The sequence below is a fragment of the Odontesthes bonariensis genome, chromosome 23 (assembly GCF_027942865.1).
Source record: "Odontesthes bonariensis isolate fOdoBon6 chromosome 23, fOdoBon6.hap1, whole genome shotgun sequence".
NCBI classification, from domain to species: Eukaryota; Metazoa; Chordata; class Actinopteri; order Atheriniformes; family Atherinopsidae; genus Odontesthes; species Odontesthes bonariensis.
Window position 1 is genome coordinate 27,460,328 of NC_134528.1, and position 22,525 is coordinate 27,482,852.

Genomic DNA, 22,525 nt, shown 5'->3' on the forward strand with positions numbered 1-22,525 from the left:
TAGCCGGACTACCTTCGTCAACACCAAAACGAGGCCGGAACTCGGCTCACAGGACGCAGCAGGGGGTAAGTCAAATTTGATAAATGATATTGCTGATATGGGATGTCATACAGCTTCATGTCAAAAGAGGCGAACTATCCCTTTAATGGGTTACGACAGTTGTAACAGGAGACATTTTCAGCAATGATATCCAGCATTGTCTATGTGTAATCTATAAGCAAAAGGTTACTAGAATAAGGTATTTTGCAACAATGTTTTCATTTTGGATGGTGTTTCCTTACATATTGCCAGAAACACAGGAATTAGCAGCAGTTACTTATGTGTGAACGTAAATGGAAATACAGAACTTTTACGACAGTAACATGCAAAAAAGTCAATATCTGCTATGAGCACCTTTATCCTTCAACACAGCCTGAACCCTCTCAGACGAGCTTTCTGTCATTTCTTTAAGTAGTCTTCAGGAATAGTTCTCCAGGCTTCTTGAAGGACATCCCAAAGCTCTTTTTTGGATGTGGGCTGCCTTTTGTTCCGTTCTCTGCCAACATGATCCCACACTGCTTCAGTAATGTTGAGCTCCGGGCTCTGGGGAGGATTCATCCCTCCATCAGACCTGCTGCCACTGATTTTCAGTCCACTTCTTGTGTCATTTGGCACAGCTCAGCCTATTCTCCCTGTTTCCCTTCCTTAAGAATGGCTTAAGAATGAAACCATTTCTGATGAGGTTTCAGTGAACAGTACATGGATGAACTGAAGGTCTAATTCTTTTGGGCGTCACTTTCAGATACTGTAGACAGGTTTTTTTGGCCTGCTGCTTCTTCTTTTTTTCCTGCACTTGTCCTTTTTCCTCATGTTTTTTTTTTTTTTTGAAGAAGAACACACTGCACACCATGCTGAGATATGCCAAGTTTATGTTCTTTGGGAATCAGCTTGTTGCTGCAAAAATACTATTTTAATATCTCTCAAAAGGCTTCCAGTGACAAAGTTCCTGAAAACTTTTCTTTGCTAAGTTGTCTGTTATGTGTCAACACAACGCTGAACGCTGGTTCATACCTTGAGTTAGGTGCCTTTCTTTATGACTGAATTATTCATAGGTCAGTGTTAAATGGCTTAACAAATAGGAAAACACATTCCTCTGCTCATGTGTTTTTCTGTTTAGTTCTCCGTCGAAGTTCATGGACTAGAATGAGGATGAGTGAAAAGACAGTTATCGTCCAAAGGAAAATGTTGAAAGACTATTGCTCAAGACCACTTTTGCAGTCTGACTGCTGGGAAGCAAAACATAAAGAAATGAGGGGTGGATCAAAACTAACGCAGACAGTAGTGTAAAAGTTAGAATTCTCCAAACGGCTCCTTATAGCTACAGATTGGGGCTGAGCTTCTCTTTACTCTGAGTGGAAGAAAGCAGTCTAAACCTCTCAAATGATCATGGAATTACTTTGTAGACAGAGCGACATGTATAGTTATTTTTTTAAAATTGTTATTTCATGTTGGATTTGTACTGTATAATGTTAATTCTTTAAACTGTATTCACCAAATGTACATCATCCACCCCTGACAGCTGGGTAGTGTTGAGATGGTGTTCTATGCAGGGTGATTAATAAAGTTATTTCAAAACAATTATGTTCCGACCATGAAGATTGTCTGACAAACCTTGTTAAAGGTTCCGCATTTTATGTTCTCCCTTTAGCCTTCCTGAAAAATAATTAAATACCACACATTTCATTTAGTAAATCGTGATATTGGATTAACTAGGTCGGTGTGTGTTGGTCGAGGCTCGTTTTGTTGGGTGAACTGGAGTTGGGAACGTCAACACGGACAGTCCGGAATAAAAACATCGTCGGACGAACCATCAGCGAGGTTTTTGAAACGACCAACACATTTAAAAGGGTGGAAAGAGATGGAAAAACAGGACTTTCCTCAGAAAAGTCAACGCTATCGGGTTAGTGCGATGGATGATTATATCTCAGGGAGAAATTCCCCCCATTCATCAAGTAAGTTGATGTTATCACCGCTGGAAACACTAAATGTAGATAATTAGCTATGTTAGCTGATCGATAGCCCCTTGTAACGCTAACAGAGGATTTTTTTTCACTCGTGTTGGCGGGTAGAAAGCATTGATAGCTAGTGTTAGCCCTGCAGAAGAAATGTATGTGTAATAAGTAGGGCTGGGCAACGATTAAAATCTTTAATCTAATTAATCACATGATTTCCCCGATTAATCGCGATCAATCGCATTTGTACGCAAAATCCAAAAATGAATCCAAAAGTAGTGTATAGCTTTTAGCATTTAGTTTTATTTTAAATGTACTGCCATATGAATGAAAGTGCCATAACATTTGTTGTGCAAACACACTTTTAACATCAGCATTTTTATGTAGTTTTTATGTAGAAGCCTCGCTCCACTGTTTGTTTCCTTGAATGACTTGCTGCTATCAGTTGTGTGTTTTGCCTTTAAGTGATATTTTAGACTGGAACTACTACGCTGAGAAGACAATTCAACTCGGCAGTGTTTACAGATGACTTTGGTTCTGTCGTCTGGAAGAACTTTAAAATGAAAATGGCCGAGTAAAAGTTCCGTAGGCTACCCTTCTCCATGTTTGGTGGATCTGCCGATTACTTTCTTTTCCGGTTCTGCAGCAGACAGCAACAGACTTTTGCTGCGCTAATGCGTGATAAAATATTTACTGGCGTTAAATAATTAACGAGTTAACGCGATAATAACGACTTTACTCGCCCAGCCCTAGTAATAAGTGGTGTCATAATGTTTAGAAAGTAATGTTCAAAACCCACGCGTGAGAGCCCAATGAGAAAATAACTTTGAGCTGTTAACTTGTTTAGAAAAAAGTGAGTTTAGTACAGATAATGAATTAGAAGCGGTGCAGAAGGGAAAGGTCCAGTTCGAAGCAAAACAACTGAAAGGGGGCTTATTTTCCGATTCCGTACAGATTTAAATGAAAGTCAATTGTGTGGAAGCAGCGAGTTTATATAGTGATGTCAAATAGAAAGTATGCTTTCTTTCCATACTGTGGTTTTATGTCTAAGGAAGTAATGACAACAAACTAAGTCTGCCCTTATTACTTCTGTAGGAATTAAGACGTCAAGTGGCAGCCAAGTGGTGCTTATGAAATGATTTATTCATTTATCAAGTGCAGGTGTGAGCGCCTCTGTAAAGGTTTTGTCAGTTTGCTGTTGTGGAGCATTCAGGTGTGTTTTAATACCAGGCTAAGGAGAGAAAAAAAAAACAGCAATGACCTTAGAGTTGCTGCGGTTGAGAACGGGTCATAAGACCATTTCTACAATTTGGGCTCTATCATTCTACAGTGAGAAAGATGGGAAGACTTAACAGGTGGAAAACATTCGAGACTGTTGCCACATTGGACATTGAGTCCACCATGAACTCCTCTGCAGACCAAAGTATTCTACAGTCAGATGTGAGGCCATCTGTCCGACAGCTAAAGCTTGGCTGAAACTGGCTCATCAACAGGACAATGGGCCTCATGCAACAACCGTTCGTACGCACAGATATGTTCTTAAGTCGTGCGTACGAGTGATTTAAGAGAATTTGCGCATTCACCAATCTTTTCGTATTTTACGTTTTCTTTCAGGTACACGAACAGAATTTACGAGTGATCCAGACCTGTCGTAGGAGATTCGTAAAATAGTCCGCTGTTATTCAAATCAAGTTTGCTTGACTAATGGATTGTAAATTTAATTACTTTGAAGCAAACATAAATAAATATATACATTATACCCCATAATTATGCTGACATTATTCTGTTTGACTTAAATTATGCACTAATTGAAGGTTAATCTGACTGTATATAACACGAACCAGCGGCTGACTTGCTACTTTTGTATACCTTAGCGCGTCAGGCTCTTGAAGAGACCCTGTAGATATCCACGTGGAGACAGACAAATGGCTGATATCGCGATTAAGATTCCCAAGGACTGTGCTGCTGCAAATATGCAGCTTGCTAGAGCCACAACTCCAGAGAGAAACACGCCGACCTAACCCAATTCCACCACACGTCCAGGTCCTCACCACCCTTGGAGTTATGGCCACGGGAACCTTTCAGAGGGAGATTGGAGACAGATTGGGGGTGTCCCAGTCCTCTGTGAGTCGTGCGCTCCCCTTGGTCATCAAAGCTCTCATCAGTTTATCACCCATGGTACATCAAATTCCCATACACCGCTGTCCAACAAGTACAAATTAAGAGGGACTTTCATGCTGTGGGTGGACTGCAAATCATAATTGGAGCACGAGACACATATACGCATCAAAACACCCGTGCTGTCGTGGAGCGCACTGAGCTGAAGGCCAGGTGGATGTGTCTCGATACAGCGGGGGGGCAAACTGCTCTATTGCCCAGAGAAGGCATGCCAGATTTGCACAATATTGCCATGAACGAGGGTCTCCACCTGAACCAGCCCAGGCAGACCAGAAGGTGTGGTGGCAGCAGACCCCTCTTTTTTTTTTTTTTTTTTTTTTTAAAGCCATTTTCATATCAAACCATTTCTTTTTTTTTTTTTATTTCGGTAACATTACGAACTACAGGTGACACGGAATTAACAGCACTCATAATTACTTTCCATTTCTTCGCTTTAGCAGGTCCTGTAATTCCACTGCTGAAACTGCTAAAAATGACAGATTTTCCTTTTTGGATCTCTGAAAGCAGAACTTCAATCTCAGAGCCCGTAAAGTTGTTATTTTTGCGCCTTGATGCCGTTTTCATGACTCAACACTCAACACTTCCTGGCACAGGAGAGAGGAAGCACAGCCTTATATGGTATAATCTTGGGGCGTGGAGTGTGCAAATCTACTATCCTCGTGCACGTGGATAGTAGATACGCACGAGTGGGATTCATCATTTACGCAGGTCGTTTACACACTTTTTCCGAAGTTAAGAATCTGACGTGGCGTGTTCGTACGAGACCTTCGTAACAAAAAAGTAAGAGAAATTTAGAATAAAAATACGAAAATGTTCTTGCATGAGGCCCATTGATCCCAAACACTACAGCAGATCTACAACAGAATGTCTGGAAAAAGAAAATAATTAAGGTGTTGCAAATGGTCCAGTCAAAGTCCAGACCTCAGCCTGTTTGAAATGCTCTGGCAGTATGTGAAGCTTCGTGACTGTTTGTCTGATGTGTTACTTTGCAGCTCATTGCTCTCCTTCTTCCTCTACACCACGTACACGTCCGACTTCAAACAGAACGAAGACAGTTGCCGCTTCCAGATGTTCTCTGATGAAAAATAAATAAATAAATAAATAATATGGAATCACCTTGTCATGCACATTTCTAAAATAAATACCCCCACAAGTCTAAATATGCAAATTAATCTGCTGTTAAAAGAGAGACTTGAAAAGGTGCAGTGATTAACTGATTAGTTGTTAACTATTAGATTTATACACGCCTATCTTTCTAAATGGTTTCTTTGGTTTGAGTCATTCTTTCAGCCAAACAAATTCAAATTCACACTTTTATTGTGAATAAGTGGGCTGTGAATAAAGTCAAAGTCAAATTTATTTGTATAGCACATTTCATGTACAAAACAATTCAAAGTGCTTCACATAAAATAAAAGCATTGCAGTGGGGAGTGTAAGAAGCATTACAAATACATAAAGGAATATAAAGAGACAAATGAATTTAAAAACAAGCAACAGTCTAGATAAGTTCAATGATATCGTGCAGATTTCATGCATAGACACATGAGAACAGAAATGTTTTTAACCTGGATTTAAAAATGTCTCCATTTGGTGAAAGTTTAATCTCCACTGGCAGTTTGTTCCACTTGTTTGCAGCATAACAGCTAAATGCTGCTTCTCCATGTTTAGTCTGGACTCTGGACTGGACCAGCTGACCTGAGTCCTTGGATCTAAGAGCTCTGCTAGGTTTATATTCTCTGAACATATCACAGATGGATTTTGGGCCTAAACCGTTCTGGGATTTGTAAACCTTCAGCAGGCTTTTAAAATCTATTCTGTGACTGACTGACTAAACAAATTGACAAAACAAGACATTCAAAGATGCCAATTTGGGCTTTGGAGAAATGCTAATCAACAACTAAGTTAATTAAAATGTTCTTAAAGTTGGATTTAGTTTGTTTTTTAACGTTATGATCACAAGGTGGCAGAGTTTTACCACATAAGGTGCATCTTTGCATCCCTTTTAAAGAGTAAGATTAATTTACTATAAGGGGGGTCACAACAACATGGGATGGGATGTAATATTCGCTGTGAATACTGTGAATTATGCTAACTTCTCCTAATGCTCCTGTATGCTCTGTGGACGGGAGTTTGTTTAATACTAGCAATGTCGACTATGGCTACATAGTACATTGGTGTTTATTTCACGTCATAAGTATGGCTATTTCCTTTAATATCTGCAGTTGTATTTTTGTTACCTTTTAGAGAAGCACAGTGTTTGATGTGTCACTCTTCTGTTCACCTTCAGGTGCTCCTCTTCCTCTCTCTGCCCTGCGCCTCCTGGTTCCTCCTCTTAGGCTGGTCTCAGCGGCCATCTGGCAAACCGTCCAGCAGAAAGTTGTGGCCGATTATGGGATGCTTGAAGAGTTTGTTTCTATGGTTACAGACATTGTTCCAGAGCTACTCACCAGCAGCCAGAGGGCCCAGCTAACCCTGGGTCTCAGAGCACGGGTCAGTGCAGTAAACATTTCACTGTGGGTGTGTCTCTGTGCGTATTGTCTATCCTGCCCAAATGAGATTTTGAAAGTGTAAGTCTGATCTTTAGCCTTTCTCAGGAGCCGTCCACACTAAGTACAGTAACTACAACAATAACGATAATAAAGGTGATGGCCATCAAACTGGATTGAAACGCTAATGACAAAGTCTGCACCAAAACTACAAGTGCACCAATAGTATAGCTGTTTCTATTTCTGTTCTATGTCTTCTGGTTTTAGATGATCCTGGAGTTGTGTCAGCTGGAAGCTCCTGAGTTGGAGCTTCTTCAGCCACACCTGGACAGACTGCAAACGCTCATCGAGGCATGGCTCATGGAGGTGACTTAAAATGTCTCTTTTTTTTTTTTTTTTTTAAACCTTATCTAAGGAAGCCCTAAACGGTTGTACATGCATACATTTTATTCCACCCGTTTTCCCGTGATAACGAGATAATTTTGCTCCGTTTTCTCGTCAAAACGAGATAATTCATTTGCGTGCTGCGTGTCTGCTTGTGGTGTATCTGATCGAGCACTCGGTGCCCGACTGTTTATGACTGTGACACTCCAGGTGTTGGGTGATTGATTACTCCTGTATGTGGTTAGGAAGTTGAGCGGCTACTAAACGAGCACAAGTTACAGCCTCGCCTCCGTGTATGTTATTTACCATAGAAACCGAGATGAAACAAAATCACACGAGGAGATTTTTTTGTGTTTTGCATTCAACTGATTTTCAAATTTGAATATGATGTTAATCTTATTATTTCACAGTCAAATCATATTTGGTGAGAGAACACCGATTTCCGGTGCTGGTCATGTAAAACAAAGTGGACCAGAGAGGAACTTATAGTACACACCTTTAGTGTATCAGTAAAGTATTTCTTGGGATTTTGTCTCAAAACTCAGCTGGTCAACTATGTAGTTAATGACGACATCAGGCTCAGTTAGATTGCGCCTCCGATAAAGCTGAAGCCTTGCCAACCGTCTTCTCAGATAACGCACACTGCTGCGTACATTATCTGTAATAGCAAAGGCATAAAGCTATTTCAGCCCGTGTCAGGCCTTGATTGAAGAGATATGCGATGCGGTTATCGATATTCTCTTACGCAGCTTTTCAGAATTGTGCTCTTTTCCACTGCTGTTTTTTCTTCCTCCAGGCTGGTGGTGCAGATACGGAGGAGCCTAACTCCAACTTTGGGGATTTTGTGAAGAACTTGCTGAGAAATCCTGATGATAGGCAACAATTCTTCCAGGTCAGTTTTGACGCTCCATTTGAAGCTTTCTTTACTCATCTGGACTTTATCAGGTCATAAACCTACAGTATATGAAGTGATGCATCAGATGATCATTCACTAGTTTTCTGATGAATATAAACATGCAGAAATGTCAGCAGCAGCTTTGTAGTTTTATTTAGTTCCAGCTAGTTTTCCGTGTCAGTGATGGGAATTCTTTTACTGTTCTGTCTGTGATCTTTTGCTATTTAGTCTCAGACGATTTATGTAAATGTGTTTTAAAGTTTCTGTAACAACTTAATACAGTATAGTGTCTGCTTATTAGAGAGTTTTCCATGAAGAGTTTGGTCCCTCATACGATGAAGAACTTAACACCTTGGTGTGGCTGTTTTTGTCCAGACTTGAAAAGTTCCTTCCTGTTCCAACTTTCCAACAGGTACATAAAGTAAATTTAAGCTCTAATTTGTGTTCCCTTCAGTTAAATGTATCTGCCTATATTTCTGTTAATCTTGTAAATCACTCTATCTCCTTTCTCTTACCATTTCCCTCTTTCTATTTTTCATCAGGCTGCATCAGTGTTTGATGGGGTATCCGGTGTTCTGGCGGACTGTGTGCAGTCTGTGTCTGAGTGTGATGAGCTCAAAGCCCTGCTGCAGTATCATAAAGACCCCAACCAACTGGATCACAATGGTAATTCAATTAATCAAGGCTTATGTATCAGATCAGGTCAAAGTGTCACTGAGGACACCTCAGCTCCTGATCTCTGGTGGTTTTTGTCAGCTTTAAAAGGTATCAATTTCATTACTGAAACTATTTTGAAATATGCAATTGATAATTTGATGTAAAACCCAGCTTGTTTTTCCTCATACAGATAAAACAGCTGAAACTCATCAGTATCACTGAATCTCACAGTAGCATGTTGCAGTGTAGCTGTTGCATTAGATATCATTATGGCTCCAAACGTTGTGCTCATTATCATTATCACAACATATCAGTGATTTATTTGAGATTTTTTTTTTTTCTGTTTTATATGTCCCAGTTTTATTTCTGTGGGGATAAACTAAATTTCATAAGGATGGTCTTTTTCTTAATATTGTTTCGTTTGAAAACGGTAATAAGATTCACACCGCGCTGTGTAGAATTGCTAAGAGCTTTCTGTAAAAACATTCTTGTTCATATCCATTTTTACATGGTTATTTTTTGTTTAAAAAAAAAAATGTTTCGGTACCTTTTTAATGTTATTGCTATCTTAAATTAAAACTCAAGTTTATATTTCTTTACCGTAATAAAAATAGTGAAGCGGTATTTCTACGTGGTTGGATATATTTCAGACAAAACCAGACTTTTAACCCAGGAAACTTTTAGTTTCACCTGCACTTTAATGATAAGGCAACAAAAACACTTGGTTAGGTTGAGGAAAAGATCATTGTTTGATTTCAAATGGAACCTTTGCAGCAAGTTCCATTCAACCAATAGCAAACTTCATGTCCTGTATCCAGTTCTTAAATACATGCCGGGGGTTCACACGGCCCAGCCTTTCACAAATTTCAGGAGCTTTGATGTGAAGTAATGGGCCACAGAAGAAGTTGGTTTAACACACTAGCCACATTTCAGAGGAGGGTATGTTACTGATGTGGGCTCAGTTTGTAAGTATGCCCCTTTTAAAGGTAAAAAAATATGGATAAATGTTGGTTTAAAATCGTTCAGAGCGTTTTGTGACACAAGCATTTCAAACCTGATACCAATAACCAAACTCAAGTTTACTCTCCGGTCCGGCACTCGCACATGACACAGATTCTGGTTCCCTCGTGGTGTTTAATAAGATTAAAAAAGATGGAAAAATACCCATGGGGATGGGGCATATTTTCAAAAGGGAGAGGTTTGCCTAGTTGTAAAATAGTGTCGAAATAGTGAAAACAATATTAAGTTGGTTTTCTGTTTGCGAACATCATTTAGTGTTGATGTGTTGAGCTGTTAGTGAGGGGAGGAGCGCTGATGTAAATGTATTTTATTTTCACAGCCCTTTACAGACAATCCTTACGATGTACCAAAGTGCTTAACAGCAGGTAATAAATAAAGAGAAGAATAAGTAAAAACAAACAAAAACAATAAAAGAACAGTGAAAGCAATAAAATACAACAAAATCGAATAAGATAAAAGTGTCATCATACTACTGGGTATTAAAAGCAATCCTAAATAAGTAGGTTTTTAGCCTAGATCTGAAGAGGCCCTGGTCAGAAATAAGAAGCAGCTGGACGGGGAGCTTATTCCAGAGCCTGGGGGCAGCGACAGAAAAGGCTCGGTCACCCCAGTGTTTGTATTCTGACCTGGGCACTTCCAGCAGAAATTGATTCGTTGACCTCAGAGCTCCACCAGGATTGTGGACTGTTAAAAGCTCAGATGAATATGATTGGGCGAGGCCGTTAAGAGCTTTAAAAACAAACATTAAAAGTTTAAAATCACTTCTATAAAGGACAGGAAGTCAATGGAGGGAGTTAAGAACAGGAGTGATGTGAACACGTCTGTTGGTGTTGGTTAAAAGACGGGCAGCAGCGTTCTGCACAAGTTGAAGGCGACTGAGAGAAGACTGGGAGACGCCGACATAAAGCGCATCGCAATAGTCTAACCTTGAACTTATTAGGGCATGGATGGCTTTCTCAAGGTCATGACGACTTAAAAACAATTTAACTTTGGCCAGGAGACGCAACTGGAAAAAAACTAGTCCTGACGACACTATTAATTTGTTTGTCCAACCTCAGATGACTATCAAAGGTCACTCCCAGATTTCTGACGGTTGAACTAAGCTTTGAAGACAAGGTGCCAAAGCCGGCCGTCACAGTATCCCCAAACACAATGAACTGTTTGTGTGTGACAAATGTGTGTCAATGGAGGAGGCAAAGACATTGCTAATGGTATTGATACTGTTGCAAATGGTTCTCTCGTTACATGCTATATTCGCATCTAATCTGTGTATTGATTTTTCTTTCGACAACCCTGTATTTTGTTCCGTTTCCTCTGTAAGTTTGTAAATCTGTCATGAAGCATATTTGAATTCTTAACAACATTTACCACTTGGTTGTTGAGCCCTATTTTGTTTCTCTTTTTTTCAGACAGTTTCTCGGATGGTGCCTGCATCATTTCTGCTCTCAAACTTCCCTCCCTGAAAACAGCTGGGACCCCTACAACACAAGCACATGACAATAGTCAGGATGGTGCACTTTCATGCTCATCAGATTTGCAGTGGGACTCTGAAACACTGTGTCATTCAGCACAGATGAACTCTGACACAGTCAAAAAGCACCTGACAGGTGAGACAACAATGGCCCAAACCAGCTCCACCCCTGAGACGAATGAAACGCAGCTGCCTTTGGGAGATGCAAAAAGACCAGAAGAAAATATGGACCTCCTTCAAAGTCAACCAGAGCATGCTTCTGGGTCTGTGAAGGAGTGTCACGTTCAGTTAGCAAGACTTGACACACCGGTGTCCTCTAATTCTCGACCCGTGAGGCCAAACAGAGGCCTCCGAATGAAAAAGTTTCTGATGGAAGAGAGAAGAGAACTTCCAGACGAGACCCTCCCTGCCAGCAAATTTGCTTCCAGGAAAGCAAAAGCATTCAGGAGGACTCCTCCTGCAGTCTCTGAAGATGATTCAAGCTATTTCCACAAAAACCTTTCATACATGGCTCCTATCAGTTCATGCAGTGAAGAAGACTCCTGGTCATATTACTCGGAGGAAGACTCTCCCCAGACTGATGGTAGCCGTTCCAGTATGGCTGATTCGTGGTCTTACTACTCCGATGATGACTCTTTCTTTTTGACTCCTGTCAATAGTTCCTCTGCAAGTGATTCATTTTTCAGCTCCAAAAATACGAGCACTAAAAATGCATCGGCTCCCTGCCTAAAGCTCTCCAACAAGAAAGCGAGCACTCTGAGAAAGACCCGCAAACTCCAGTGTTTAATCTGCAAGGAGCATGTGAAGACCAACCTGAGAACTCACATGAAAACCCACTTCCCCGACAGCGTTTACGCCTGCCCTCGATGCGACACCAGATATAAGCTGCTAACGTCTCTTCTGGTGCACTTGAAAAAGACCTGCTTCGAGTATGGCCAGCAGTGCATCGACACGGACAAGCCGGATGAAACCAAGAATCTGTACAAATGTGACAAATGCAAAGAGGCGTTCAGGTACAAGGTTTCCTTACAGAGGCACATACTGACCCACCATGAACTTTACTGCAGTGTGTGTCGGAAGGTGTTGCGAGACGCAGCGACTTTGGCGAGGCACAAGGCCTCACACATGCAGTTTCAGTGCACACGGTGTGACCAGTACTTCACTGTTTTTAAGCACATGCTCAGACATTGCGAAAACGTCCATAAAATCAGCAGACCCTTCAAGTGCAACCATTGTCCAAAAACTTTCCCCAAGCTACACTTACTGATCAGACACGAATGGCAACACACAGGTCGTCTGCCGTACCAGTGTGCTCAGTGCAGCTTGAGATTCAAATCCGACTGTGATCTTGCGGTCCATGTAAGGGTCCACACCAGAGAGAAACCCCACCTTTGCACACAGTGCGGCAAAACCTTCGCTCACGGGTCCAACCTGTTGCGGCACATGAATCTCCTCCACAGCGAGTCTCGAAATGACAAGAAGCATTCTTGTTCTCAGTGCGAGAAATCCTTCAAAGAGAAAGGATCTCTGAAAAAGCATCAGAGGAGCAAACACTTGCACGAGCTTTTCCGCTATCCCTGTCCATACTGTGGGAAGATGGTGTCATCATCGACAATGGCTCGACATAAATTAATTCACACGGGGGAGAAACCTTTCAAATGCACAGTGCCAGATTGTGACAAGTTCTACCGGTCAACTTCTGAGGTGAAGAGGCATGTCCTCGTACACCATTCTACTGACAGACCTTTTAAATGTGACATCTGTGGAAAGGGCTTTGTTAGAAAAAGTTGTCTCAATATGCACGCGAAAACACACTCGGGGGAGAAACCGTTTGTTTGCCAGATCTGTGGCAAGGCTTTCCCCAAAGCCTACAGCATGCTGAGACACAAAAAGCTTCTTCATGCATCTGTTAAATGTTAGATCTACATGCTATACAGGCTCATTTACAGCAGTGAGAATCATTTTTCAGCCTGCACAAACTTTGACAGGAAGACCGTATTAAAACGGATGCAGCAGAGGAGATGGGTAATTGTTCTTAGCCCGTTTTTTATCTTCGTTTTAAAACCTGAACAAACATTACCTTACATGGAATTAGATTGCTGACAGTAAAGTCTTTCTAGGCTAGTTTTGATACTTGGCCGTTGTCTTGGAAATAACCATCTGCGGTTTTCTCTGATAGCTTAAGAAAATACATCCTCTTTCAATTCTAAGGTTTTATCTATCAGGACAGGGTGCTGTCACTGTTGGTATGAGGTGTTTGTGCTGATATGCTGTGTTTGGTTTTCTCCAAATGTCCAATCATCTCCACTTTGGTCTCATCTGTCCAAAGGTTATTGTTCCGGAAGTCTTGTGTCTTGTTCAGATGTGCCTTATAAACCCAAGCTGTGTTGCTATGTTCTTTTTTTTTTTTTTTTTTTTTTAGAGATAATTCAATTCAATTCTATTCAGTTTTATTTATATTGTGCCAAATTACAACAAATGTCATCTCAAGGGACTTAAAAAATATCATCCAATTGGAGTTCAGTTCATTGTAATCATAATCCAATGAATTAATTTCAAAATAATCCAATTCAAATCCAAAGAGATGAGGCTTTCTCCTGCAACCCTTCCAAACAAGCCATACTTGTTCATGAACTTTAACACTGAACTTGCTAACTGAGGCCCATAGAGTCTGAGATGTAGCTTTTGGGTTTTTTGCAGTTTCTCAGAGCATTGCATAGTCTGACCTTGGGGTGAAGTTGCTGGGACATCTGCTTCTGGGAAGACTGACAACTGTATTGGGTGTTTTCCACTTGCGAATAATCTTTCTCCCTGTAGAATGACGGACTCCAAACAGTCTGGACAGTCTTACATTCTTCCCAGATTGACGGGTAGCAACAATGTGTTTGTTTGTTTGAATTTAAAGCAACATACAGGTCAGCAGAAAAAAGTATGAAGAAAAAACTTTCATTAGCTGCTGTGTATGTGCGCTGTCAGCTTGTTTTCTGTGCATTTTACTGACATTAAACCAAAGTGCCGTGTTTAGAATATGTTCAAAATGTCAGGAGGAAATGCTGCCGATATTTATCTTTTTTGTGTGCAGATACTTGGCATTTATTTTCAAAGAGAAGTGTGGGATATGTGAAATGAAAATTACGGTAAAGCATGGTTTCTTAAACTTTGGCCTTCCCTTCACAGAGATGCATTTCCCTACATCTTCTTTTGATTTCTGGAAAATACATTTAACCCCCCACCCTCTGAAACACAGATTTTTAACAAAGGAAAAGATGAGTGCGTTTACATATACAGTATTGAAATAGAACAGGTTTTTATTTCTGTTTAGCTTTAATTAAGTGATTTGCATCTTTTTACAAAGTTATTTGTTTTAATTGATAAGCTTTACAGCTGAATGGGGTTATTGGGTAAAGTATTTTAGAACATACAGGAGCATTCATGTTCAGCTGAACATGTGTGTAGAATTAACAACAAGCATGGCTGAAAGGCTTTCTGTACAGATGTGATGGTGTAATGTAGGTGAGGATGAAAAGTGAATGTGTGAAGGGGTAAAATGTATTTTTGTCTATTATTGTTGTAGATTTCAAACTGTTGTGCATCTCACAGTCTTAGAAAAGTGTTATCCTAAAAACTGTGTAGCGCTCTTCAAAGACATCAGCTCCGTTTACAGCAATTTTTTTGGCCTTCTTTGTGACAAGACTTTATCTTTTCTGTGTGTTTATTTGCTCAGTTCTTCTTTGTTTTGATATTGTATGCTAATTGTACATTCAGAAAGCTGTAAGATGAATAAATAAATAAATAAATACAATTGGAGTCCACAGTGGAAGGATTTTTGAATGGGAGTTTGAACTTCTACTTGAAAAGAAGCATTGAGCAGGCAGGAATATGACCTGTCTGTTTTGGCTGTTTAGTTAGTATTAGTTTAGATAGTCAAACTTGACAATAATGGTAGGTTTTAACCATCATACTTCATCTACAATTGTTGCTCTTCTAATTTGATTATGTTAATACTTAAACCCACTTGGATAATTAATATTCGACTAACAGGTTTGACGTAACGTGACGAGATGGGGGAAATCGAGGAACGTCAAAAACAAAAAATGCGGAACGAATGAAATTCCGCTGTCTGAGGTCGGATTGTTGTTCCAGACGGAACGCAAAGCAACCGTTGACGCAGAAAGATCGGCCGTGAGACATCGGTGTTGAAAACTGCCACGGGATAATATTTAGTTTGACCTAGGTCAAGTGAGTGGCCGTATTTTTCACGGGTGTAATGTAACTGCAGTGAATATTTAGGATGGACAGAGGCATTTCACAGTTACCTGGTGAGTGCAAACATTTACAGACAGATTTGTTTAGGTAGGCCGCAACGCAGCGCGCGCGCGCGGGAATAGCGTTGCTAACAATGTTGAAAAATGTTTTTTTTTTATATGTTATGTTCCATATGTTGCACTCGGATAGAGTCTAGGATCCATGGAGTACAATTCTATGTGTTTTAATTATGACGCTGTTAGGTGGGTTAAATACAGCACATGCAGTGTCAGGGCACGTACCGAATCTCAGTATGTTTGCTAATGCTAATGCTAGCTGCAAGAGAGCCGGTCAATTAAGTGAATCTTATGGTGTTGCGTGAATTCCGGAAATCCCTAAAATAATGAATTTAATATAGGTGCCAGGTGTTTGACGTAAACGTGTTTTCACCTGCGGTCTGCTACTTTGTGACATCTGCAATTTGATATTGTTTTATGTAACACTGCCAACCGACGATGACGCGAATTAAAGTAGGCGCATCCGAGTTGACCAGAGATTTTAATGTTGTTCCTCGGAAGAGGAAGTATTATCTAACACTGACAGGGATCTTAGTTTTCATTCAGTTACAGGGGTGGGACACTAAACGCATACAATATTTGCCGTGTCATCTTAATTTATACTAAAAATAATCTGAAAATTCTATATCTTACTATTACAAATGGACTAATGGCGAGTCAGTTTATGACGAGCCTTATGATACACCAGTAAGCAGGTGTTAAAAAAGACTGAAAATCACGAAAAACTGAAAGTTAAAGATTATTTGCTTAAATGTGGACATTCTGAGAACTATTGTAGGATCCCATTAACAGTAATGGGTAGTTTGTCCTGCTTACATCATTAGATAATAATGAAATGAAAAGAACAGCAGCTCTGTGCAGTATCAGGTTTTGCCCTTGGTCTTATCATATCTCTAACCCAGCCTTGCTTTGAATGCAGTGTTGATATGTAAGCTTTTCAAAGGCTTAATGAAATGCGTTTCCTTGCTTGCAGGTTCCACTCTCCCCCTCTCCACCCTTCGCCTCCTGGTCTCCCCGATTCGGCTGGTGTCTGCAGCCATTTGGCAAACCGTGGAGCAGAAAATTGTGTCGGACTATGGGCTGCTTGAGGAGTTCGTATTTATGGTCACAGAGATTGTTCCTCAACTTCTCTCCACAAGGCAACGGGCTGAACTCATTTTGGGTCTCAGAGCACGAGTGAGTTGGGTTTTTTTTATTCAGTGAAGGCAGGTGTTTGTCGGGATGGAAAGCATTTTAAATTTAAAAAAAAAAAAAAAAAGGGATCCGTAGCATAAGGCAGGTTATTGAGCTGCAGCCACACAGGTATTTAAGACTCGTAGTGGGCTTGTAACAACGCTACCAGGTTAATACTAGATCCCAACCCTTCTCTAAATGTCAATTTAAGAAATGTCTAATGTGTTTAATCAAAAGGTCTCCTGGATAGCTTCTTTTTCACCAGCAGCACTGGTGCTTTTAACTGAAAATATGAACACTAGTGCAAATCATATGGAGCACCTCTTAAATCGTCTTTATTGCAACACTTTTACAGTACATGAAACGGAGTGTTCCTTTCTTTGCAACATGTTTTCCTTGTAAACTGACTGAATGTTTCATGTCACAGGGAGTAGACCGTTACCTGCTGGTTCAACATTGTATCCTCATTAATTCATGAATTACATTAACTCATGTTGCAGGTCTGAATGCTCATTTCTTTAGAAAAAATACACCTTAGTTAAAAGGAACAGGGAGGCGGTCAGCTGTTTTCTGAGCATACACGGGGAAATGTCCTCCTACTCAGTTTAAATTGTCCCCACCCTTGTTGTGATAACTATTGACAGGCTCAAAATAACTCTTTTACCTGGTGTTTCATAAGATATTTGATGATGATTTAAAACAAACAAAGTGTTACTATTTCCAAGTACCACTGTGTTCAGGGATGAAATACTCTAGCGCCATTGCAAAATGTTACTAAGTGAAGCTTTTTGAACAATAGAAACCATGTTAGTTTAGCTCTGCTGGTCATCGTTGTTCAGCTGCTACTGAGAGAAGGAGCTGTGTGTCAGCTGGAGGAGGTGAATAATGGTATGGATAGTGTTGTAAATGAGTATCTTAACTGGATACATATTTTTAGATCGATTAGTGTTGAAGTATCTGTTTGTTTGTTTTTTACAACCCAAACTTGCAGTGTAGCAGTCAGAATCCTTCTAAAACTCAACAGGAGTCTTGTCAACATCTCAATCAGCAGGTTAACACCCGTCAACTATTTTGCTATAAATGAGGAACCACACTATTCAGGGTGAATATGGCCGAAGGTTTGAAATGTTCAATCTGAAACATTTCCAGTGTGTGACAGAAGGTCAGGTTACTGGTGTTAATCCAAAGTGAATTGGAACAGAGCAGCAGAGAGATGAGAAGTTCAGGGCTGCTGTTTTCCTCCCTTGTTCATTATTCGTGCCACCTTTTGATTTGTAGTTGATCCTGGAGCTGTGTCGCTCAGATGAGACGGCTGACCTCGACATTATTCAGCCGCACCTCGACCGCATGCAGAGCCTCAGATCTCTGTGGAGCGTAGAGGTAGGCAGACACCTCGCTGTGATTCAGATTCTGGATTTCCTTACATCTTTTGATGTTTCTTTTTTTTTTAAATTAATTCCATATTGTTTTTCATTTCTCTTTTTATAAAAAAAAAACCTAAAATCAGAATCTTGAGGGAATGTTCTGATGAATCTTTCTGTGTTTTTACAGTCTGACGAGATGTCCGACTCCCATTTCACGGGCCTTGTCCGAAATCTTTTGAGAGATCCTGAAGAGAGAATGACTTTTTTCCAGGTTTGTGCATAGTTTAAATGATCAATCATGGTTACTCATAACTGGGGTAGTTGCAGTAACAACAGATTTTTAATGTTGAGGAGAGCTTTACTTTCACGGGCCAGTGTAGACTTGTGTTTTTCTTCCCCTGAGGAACTTACAAAAGGACAGTGATGTCGCAAACTGCAATAAACGGCTAATGAGCCATCCAAAGTTACTGCTAGCTATATTCCCTCACTGTGACAGTCCCACTGATGACTCTTTGTTGAATGATCTGCCCTTATCTGTACGAGTTGTGTGGTCAACGCATATAATTGAGGTTTATGGAATCGTGTTGCAGGATGTTTTCCCGGGAGACTTCGGGCCTACATATGACAAAGCAATCCAGACACTGATGTGGCTGTTTCTGTCTCGACTTGAAAAGCTCCTTCCTACCCAAACTCTCCAACAGGTATGCATATGATATACACAAAAATGACTTGTCCAGCTGTATTTCACTGCAAGTGATACTCGTGCTACATGCTCCCATTAAAGTGTGTTTTTAAAACTGAAGCCGTTGGCCGCTCACTTATGAACCTCTGCTTCGTATTTATTTATACGGGGGATTTTGAACAACATTTCTTCATTTGTTTTGGTCAGATTGCTTCACTGCTCAGTGACACCTCGTCTGTTTTGAGTGAGTGCATGGAGACCTTCGTTCAGCCTCATGATCTCAAAGTCTTGCTGGACTCTCAGAAAGATCACATCCAGTTAGAAGACATTGGTGAGCTTGACAGAACATCAAACTGTAACACTGACATACTGGCTCAAGTTCTCAACATATTTTGCTTTAAAATCTGTTTGAATTTTCTACTTATTTGTGTCCTTTGGTCTTGTTTCTTTTCAGAGTCTTATGTTGTTGACAGTGGCATCTTGTCAGCCCTGTGTCTGCCTCCAGTGGAAAGAGTTGTGATTGTTAACGAGCAAACGGAAACGGAGGCAGAGAGTGGCCTTGTGTACACTGTGTGCACAGAGATGGAGGTGGAATCTGAGAACAAAGAGGTGTATGTGGAAGGATCTGGGAACCCAGAAGAGTCCGTACAAACTCAGTGGTTTGGCCTCAGTGGTGAAGTGAAGGCAGAAATGGACAGTGTAGTGGTTTCAGATCCCACCGAAGGAGCTGAGGCCAGTGAGAGCGAAATGGCAGACGGCCACCACGATGAACAATCCGGGACACTGATCATCGGGGAGGACGGCCAGGTGACGGTGCTGGATGGCGTCGAGAAGAAGCCGAACAGACGCGGGAGGAAAAAGAAGCGCCCTGTAGATGAAGACTTTGAAGTGGAAAGCAGAGTAAAGGGCATAAAGGAAGACTCAGAAAGCGATGTCTTATTGGAAAGACCGGTGCGAAAGAATCGAGGACTCAAGATGAAACGGTACCTGTCGCAATGGAGGAAATCGGGCAGTAATGCCACCAACAGTGGCCCGAAAAAGTTTACCAGATCCCAGGGTTCAGAGAAAAGCAGCGACTTGGATGAGAGAACGTGCAAGGTGTGCGGCAAAGTTGTAAGCCAGGCCAAGTTCTTGGCGCGACATATGAATCAGCACTCAGAGGAGCTGCCCATTGCTTGTCCTACATGCAAAAAGTTTTACAAGAGTTTGCGTTACTTGCAGCAGCACAGATGTACAAGTCTAACAAAAGCAAAGGCAGACACCAAAGAGGTTGCAGGTGATGAGGGTGAGCAGTCGTCCAGTGGGGTCACTCGTGAGGCGTCCAACGAAGAGCAGCTGTTGGACAGCGCCTCCCAGGACCCCGATTACTCCCCCTCTGCAGAGAGGTCCTCTAAAGGATCGGGACAGAAAAGCCCAGAAGGATGCAAAAGTGTGCTCGAAGGTCCATTCTACTGTCCTCACTGCAGTGTTGAGTTCAAGTGCAAGCAAACCTTTAGGTTCCATTTAAGAAATATTTGCTACAATGAGCAGCAGGTGGATCCCGAGAAGCCAGAGGATGTTAAGCACTGCTTCAGATGTGACGAATGCGACAAGGCGTTTAAGTACAAATCAACATTGGATTCCCATAAACAGACGCACAACCCACTCTACTGTGAGGTGTGTATGAAATTGGTACGTGACTCGGAGGCACTGGCCTTGCACAAAGAATCCCACACACCATTTCAGTGTAACCGGTGTGAGGAGAACTTTCCTGTGTTCAAGGCCCTCCATAAGCATTACATTGATGTCCACAACCCCACTGAGCCTTTTACCTGCACTCACTGTGAGACCACTTTTGCCAGTTTGAAGCGTTTTATCCGACACGAGTGGAAGCACACCGGCTACCAACCTTTCCAGTGCACTTATTGCGCCAAAAGGTTCCGCTCGTATTCCGACCTCGTGGAGCACCATAAAAAACACACTAAAGCGTATCCGTTCCTCTGTTGGGAATGTGGCAAGAAGTTCCGTCACGGCGTCACGCTGACGAGGCACGTGGAGCGCGTGCATAACTCTGGAGAACCGGTGACGGAGAAACCCGCAGCCATCTTCACATGCGCTCAGTGTGGGAAGACCTTCACGTCCAGAAGGTGTCTGCTGAAACACGACAACTTCCATCACAAAGGGCTGCGTTTCCCATGCGAGCACTGCGGAAAGGGATTCTTTGGGAAGGATGCGTTGGTGAGGCACACTTTGATTCACACTGGGGAAAGGCCTTTCAAGTGTGAGGACTGCGACAAGTCTTTCAGATCTGCTGCAGAATTGAAGATACACAGGAGATATCATACTGGGGAAAGACCATTCAAGTGCAACATCTGTGAGAAGGGTTTTGTCCAGTCTTGTTTCCTTACGTTACACATGCGAACCCATACTGGAGAGAGGCCATATGTCTGTGCAGTGTGCAGCAAGGGCTTTTCAAGTTTGCATGGCCTAAAAAGACACAGGAGACTGGTTCATGCTTAGAGAAAATAGACATCATACTAATCCTCTTAAGGAGTTTAACGAGCCTCTTTTGACGGTCAGAGTTTAGTATCAGATGTTTATCAGAACCTGTTTATCCTTTTGCTAAAGGACACTGGCAGTGTGGATGCTGGCCATGATTGGGACTTTGAACCAGTTCAAAGCCATTTTCCTTACGTTGTTTCAGTGTTATCTCTGGTTGCTTGGGTCGTTAGAAAATATGTAATTGTATTGCGCTATAAAAGTGTATCTTTGTATTTTTTACAGACATGTCTGCTGTAGCTCTGAATAAGATTTGTATATGTAAATGATTCAAAAATTTGATTCCTTTCGGAATTGATTCTCTTCTTTCTTGAATAAAAATCCCAAGTGTCACTTACTTTACTTGAGTGAAGTTTTTCATGTCTTTTGTCTTTCCTATATGGTTACATACATATAAAATATTAAGGGCTAATTGTTGTTCACAAGAAATTCTTATAATTTTATTTGCTTGAAAGAGTAACAGTGATTTCCATTTTTAAATACACCCTTTACAAATTAATGATTTAGCTCAATATACATTTAAATATACTGTAGTTCACCTTCAGCCCCCCCTGCTGCTAATGCTTTAAATGTGATGTTGCCATGTCACTCTTAATGGATATATATATATATTTTTTTAAATCTATTAATACTTCTAATACTTTACTTTGCTTTTGCTACTTTATGTCGTTTATCTAAAATAAAAATAGTTGCTGTAATCGTGTTAATTTCAGTATGAAGGCAGAAATTGTTTATCACAGCATCACGTATCAAATGTGTAGATGTAAAGTAGTGATATCTTAAGTCATAGTACGCACTTTAAAAACTTGTTCCTAATTTCAACATAGGTAGGTGGATACAATATCCATATAGAATAGGAAAAAACTTGCATAAATCACAGAACGAAATATCTCAAAATCCGTATTCGCATTATATTAAAAAAATATTTCACCCCAGATGGGACTCGAACCCACAATCCCTGGCTTAGGAGGCCAGTGCCTTATCCATTAGGCCACTGGGGCTGATCGTGTTAACGAAACACATTTTCCATACTCATCTCTGTAAGCCCCTTGTTTTTACCGTATGTCAGGTTTAATTAATTATCATTAGACTGATTATGTGATGCTGGGTTATACAATGTGCTCACAAACATAACATCGATACTTTTTAAATGGCATCTTTAAAAGCCATACATTTAAACTAGTTTCACACCCATATATGATTTCTGTAATTATCACGACGACGATTCAGACCCATTTAATGAAAACTGATTACGGCCGAGTTCATCAAAACATTTTTTCGATCGGTGCTGAAGTGTGACTACTTCAGTTTATACAATTAAACACTATTAATTAAGATTAGCCAATTATTTTAGGGATATCCTT

General features: G+C 40.8%; 2 protein-coding genes and 1 non-coding gene across 3 annotated transcripts; 2 read left to right on the forward strand and 1 right to left on the reverse strand.

Moving 5' to 3' along the window:
* Nucleotides 1-1,838: 1,838 nt before the first annotated feature.
* On the forward strand, nucleotides 1,839-14,871 carry LOC142374305 (uncharacterized). The gene is made up of 7 exons (XM_075457933.1): nucleotides 1,839-1,991; nucleotides 6,457-6,659; nucleotides 6,923-7,021; nucleotides 7,836-7,931; nucleotides 8,236-8,346; nucleotides 8,477-8,600; nucleotides 11,021-14,871. Exons 1-7 carry the CDS (start codon nucleotides 1,898-1,900, stop codon nucleotides 13,000-13,002), a joined length of 2,709 nt encoding a protein of 902 aa, XP_075314048.1. The 5' UTR covers nucleotides 1,839-1,897; the 3' UTR covers nucleotides 13,003-14,871.
* Nucleotides 14,872-15,210: 339 nt separating this feature from the next.
* Nucleotides 15,211-21,488, forward strand: LOC142374151 (uncharacterized). Its single transcript, XM_075457684.1, has 7 exons — nucleotides 15,211-15,401; nucleotides 16,378-16,580; nucleotides 17,856-17,957; nucleotides 18,129-18,212; nucleotides 18,532-18,642; nucleotides 18,831-18,954; nucleotides 19,078-21,488. The coding sequence occupies exons 1-7, from the start codon at nucleotides 15,374-15,376 to the stop codon at nucleotides 21,120-21,122; spliced, it is 2,697 nt and encodes an 898-aa protein (XP_075313799.1). The 5' UTR covers nucleotides 15,211-15,373; the 3' UTR covers nucleotides 21,123-21,488.
* A 601-nt stretch (nucleotides 21,489-22,089) lies between these two features.
* trnar-ccu (transfer RNA arginine (anticodon CCU)) lies at nucleotides 22,090-22,162 on the reverse strand. Its single transcript has one exon. It is a non-coding gene; the product is annotated as a tRNA-Arg (tRNA).
* Nucleotides 22,163-22,525: the final 363 nt, after the last annotated feature.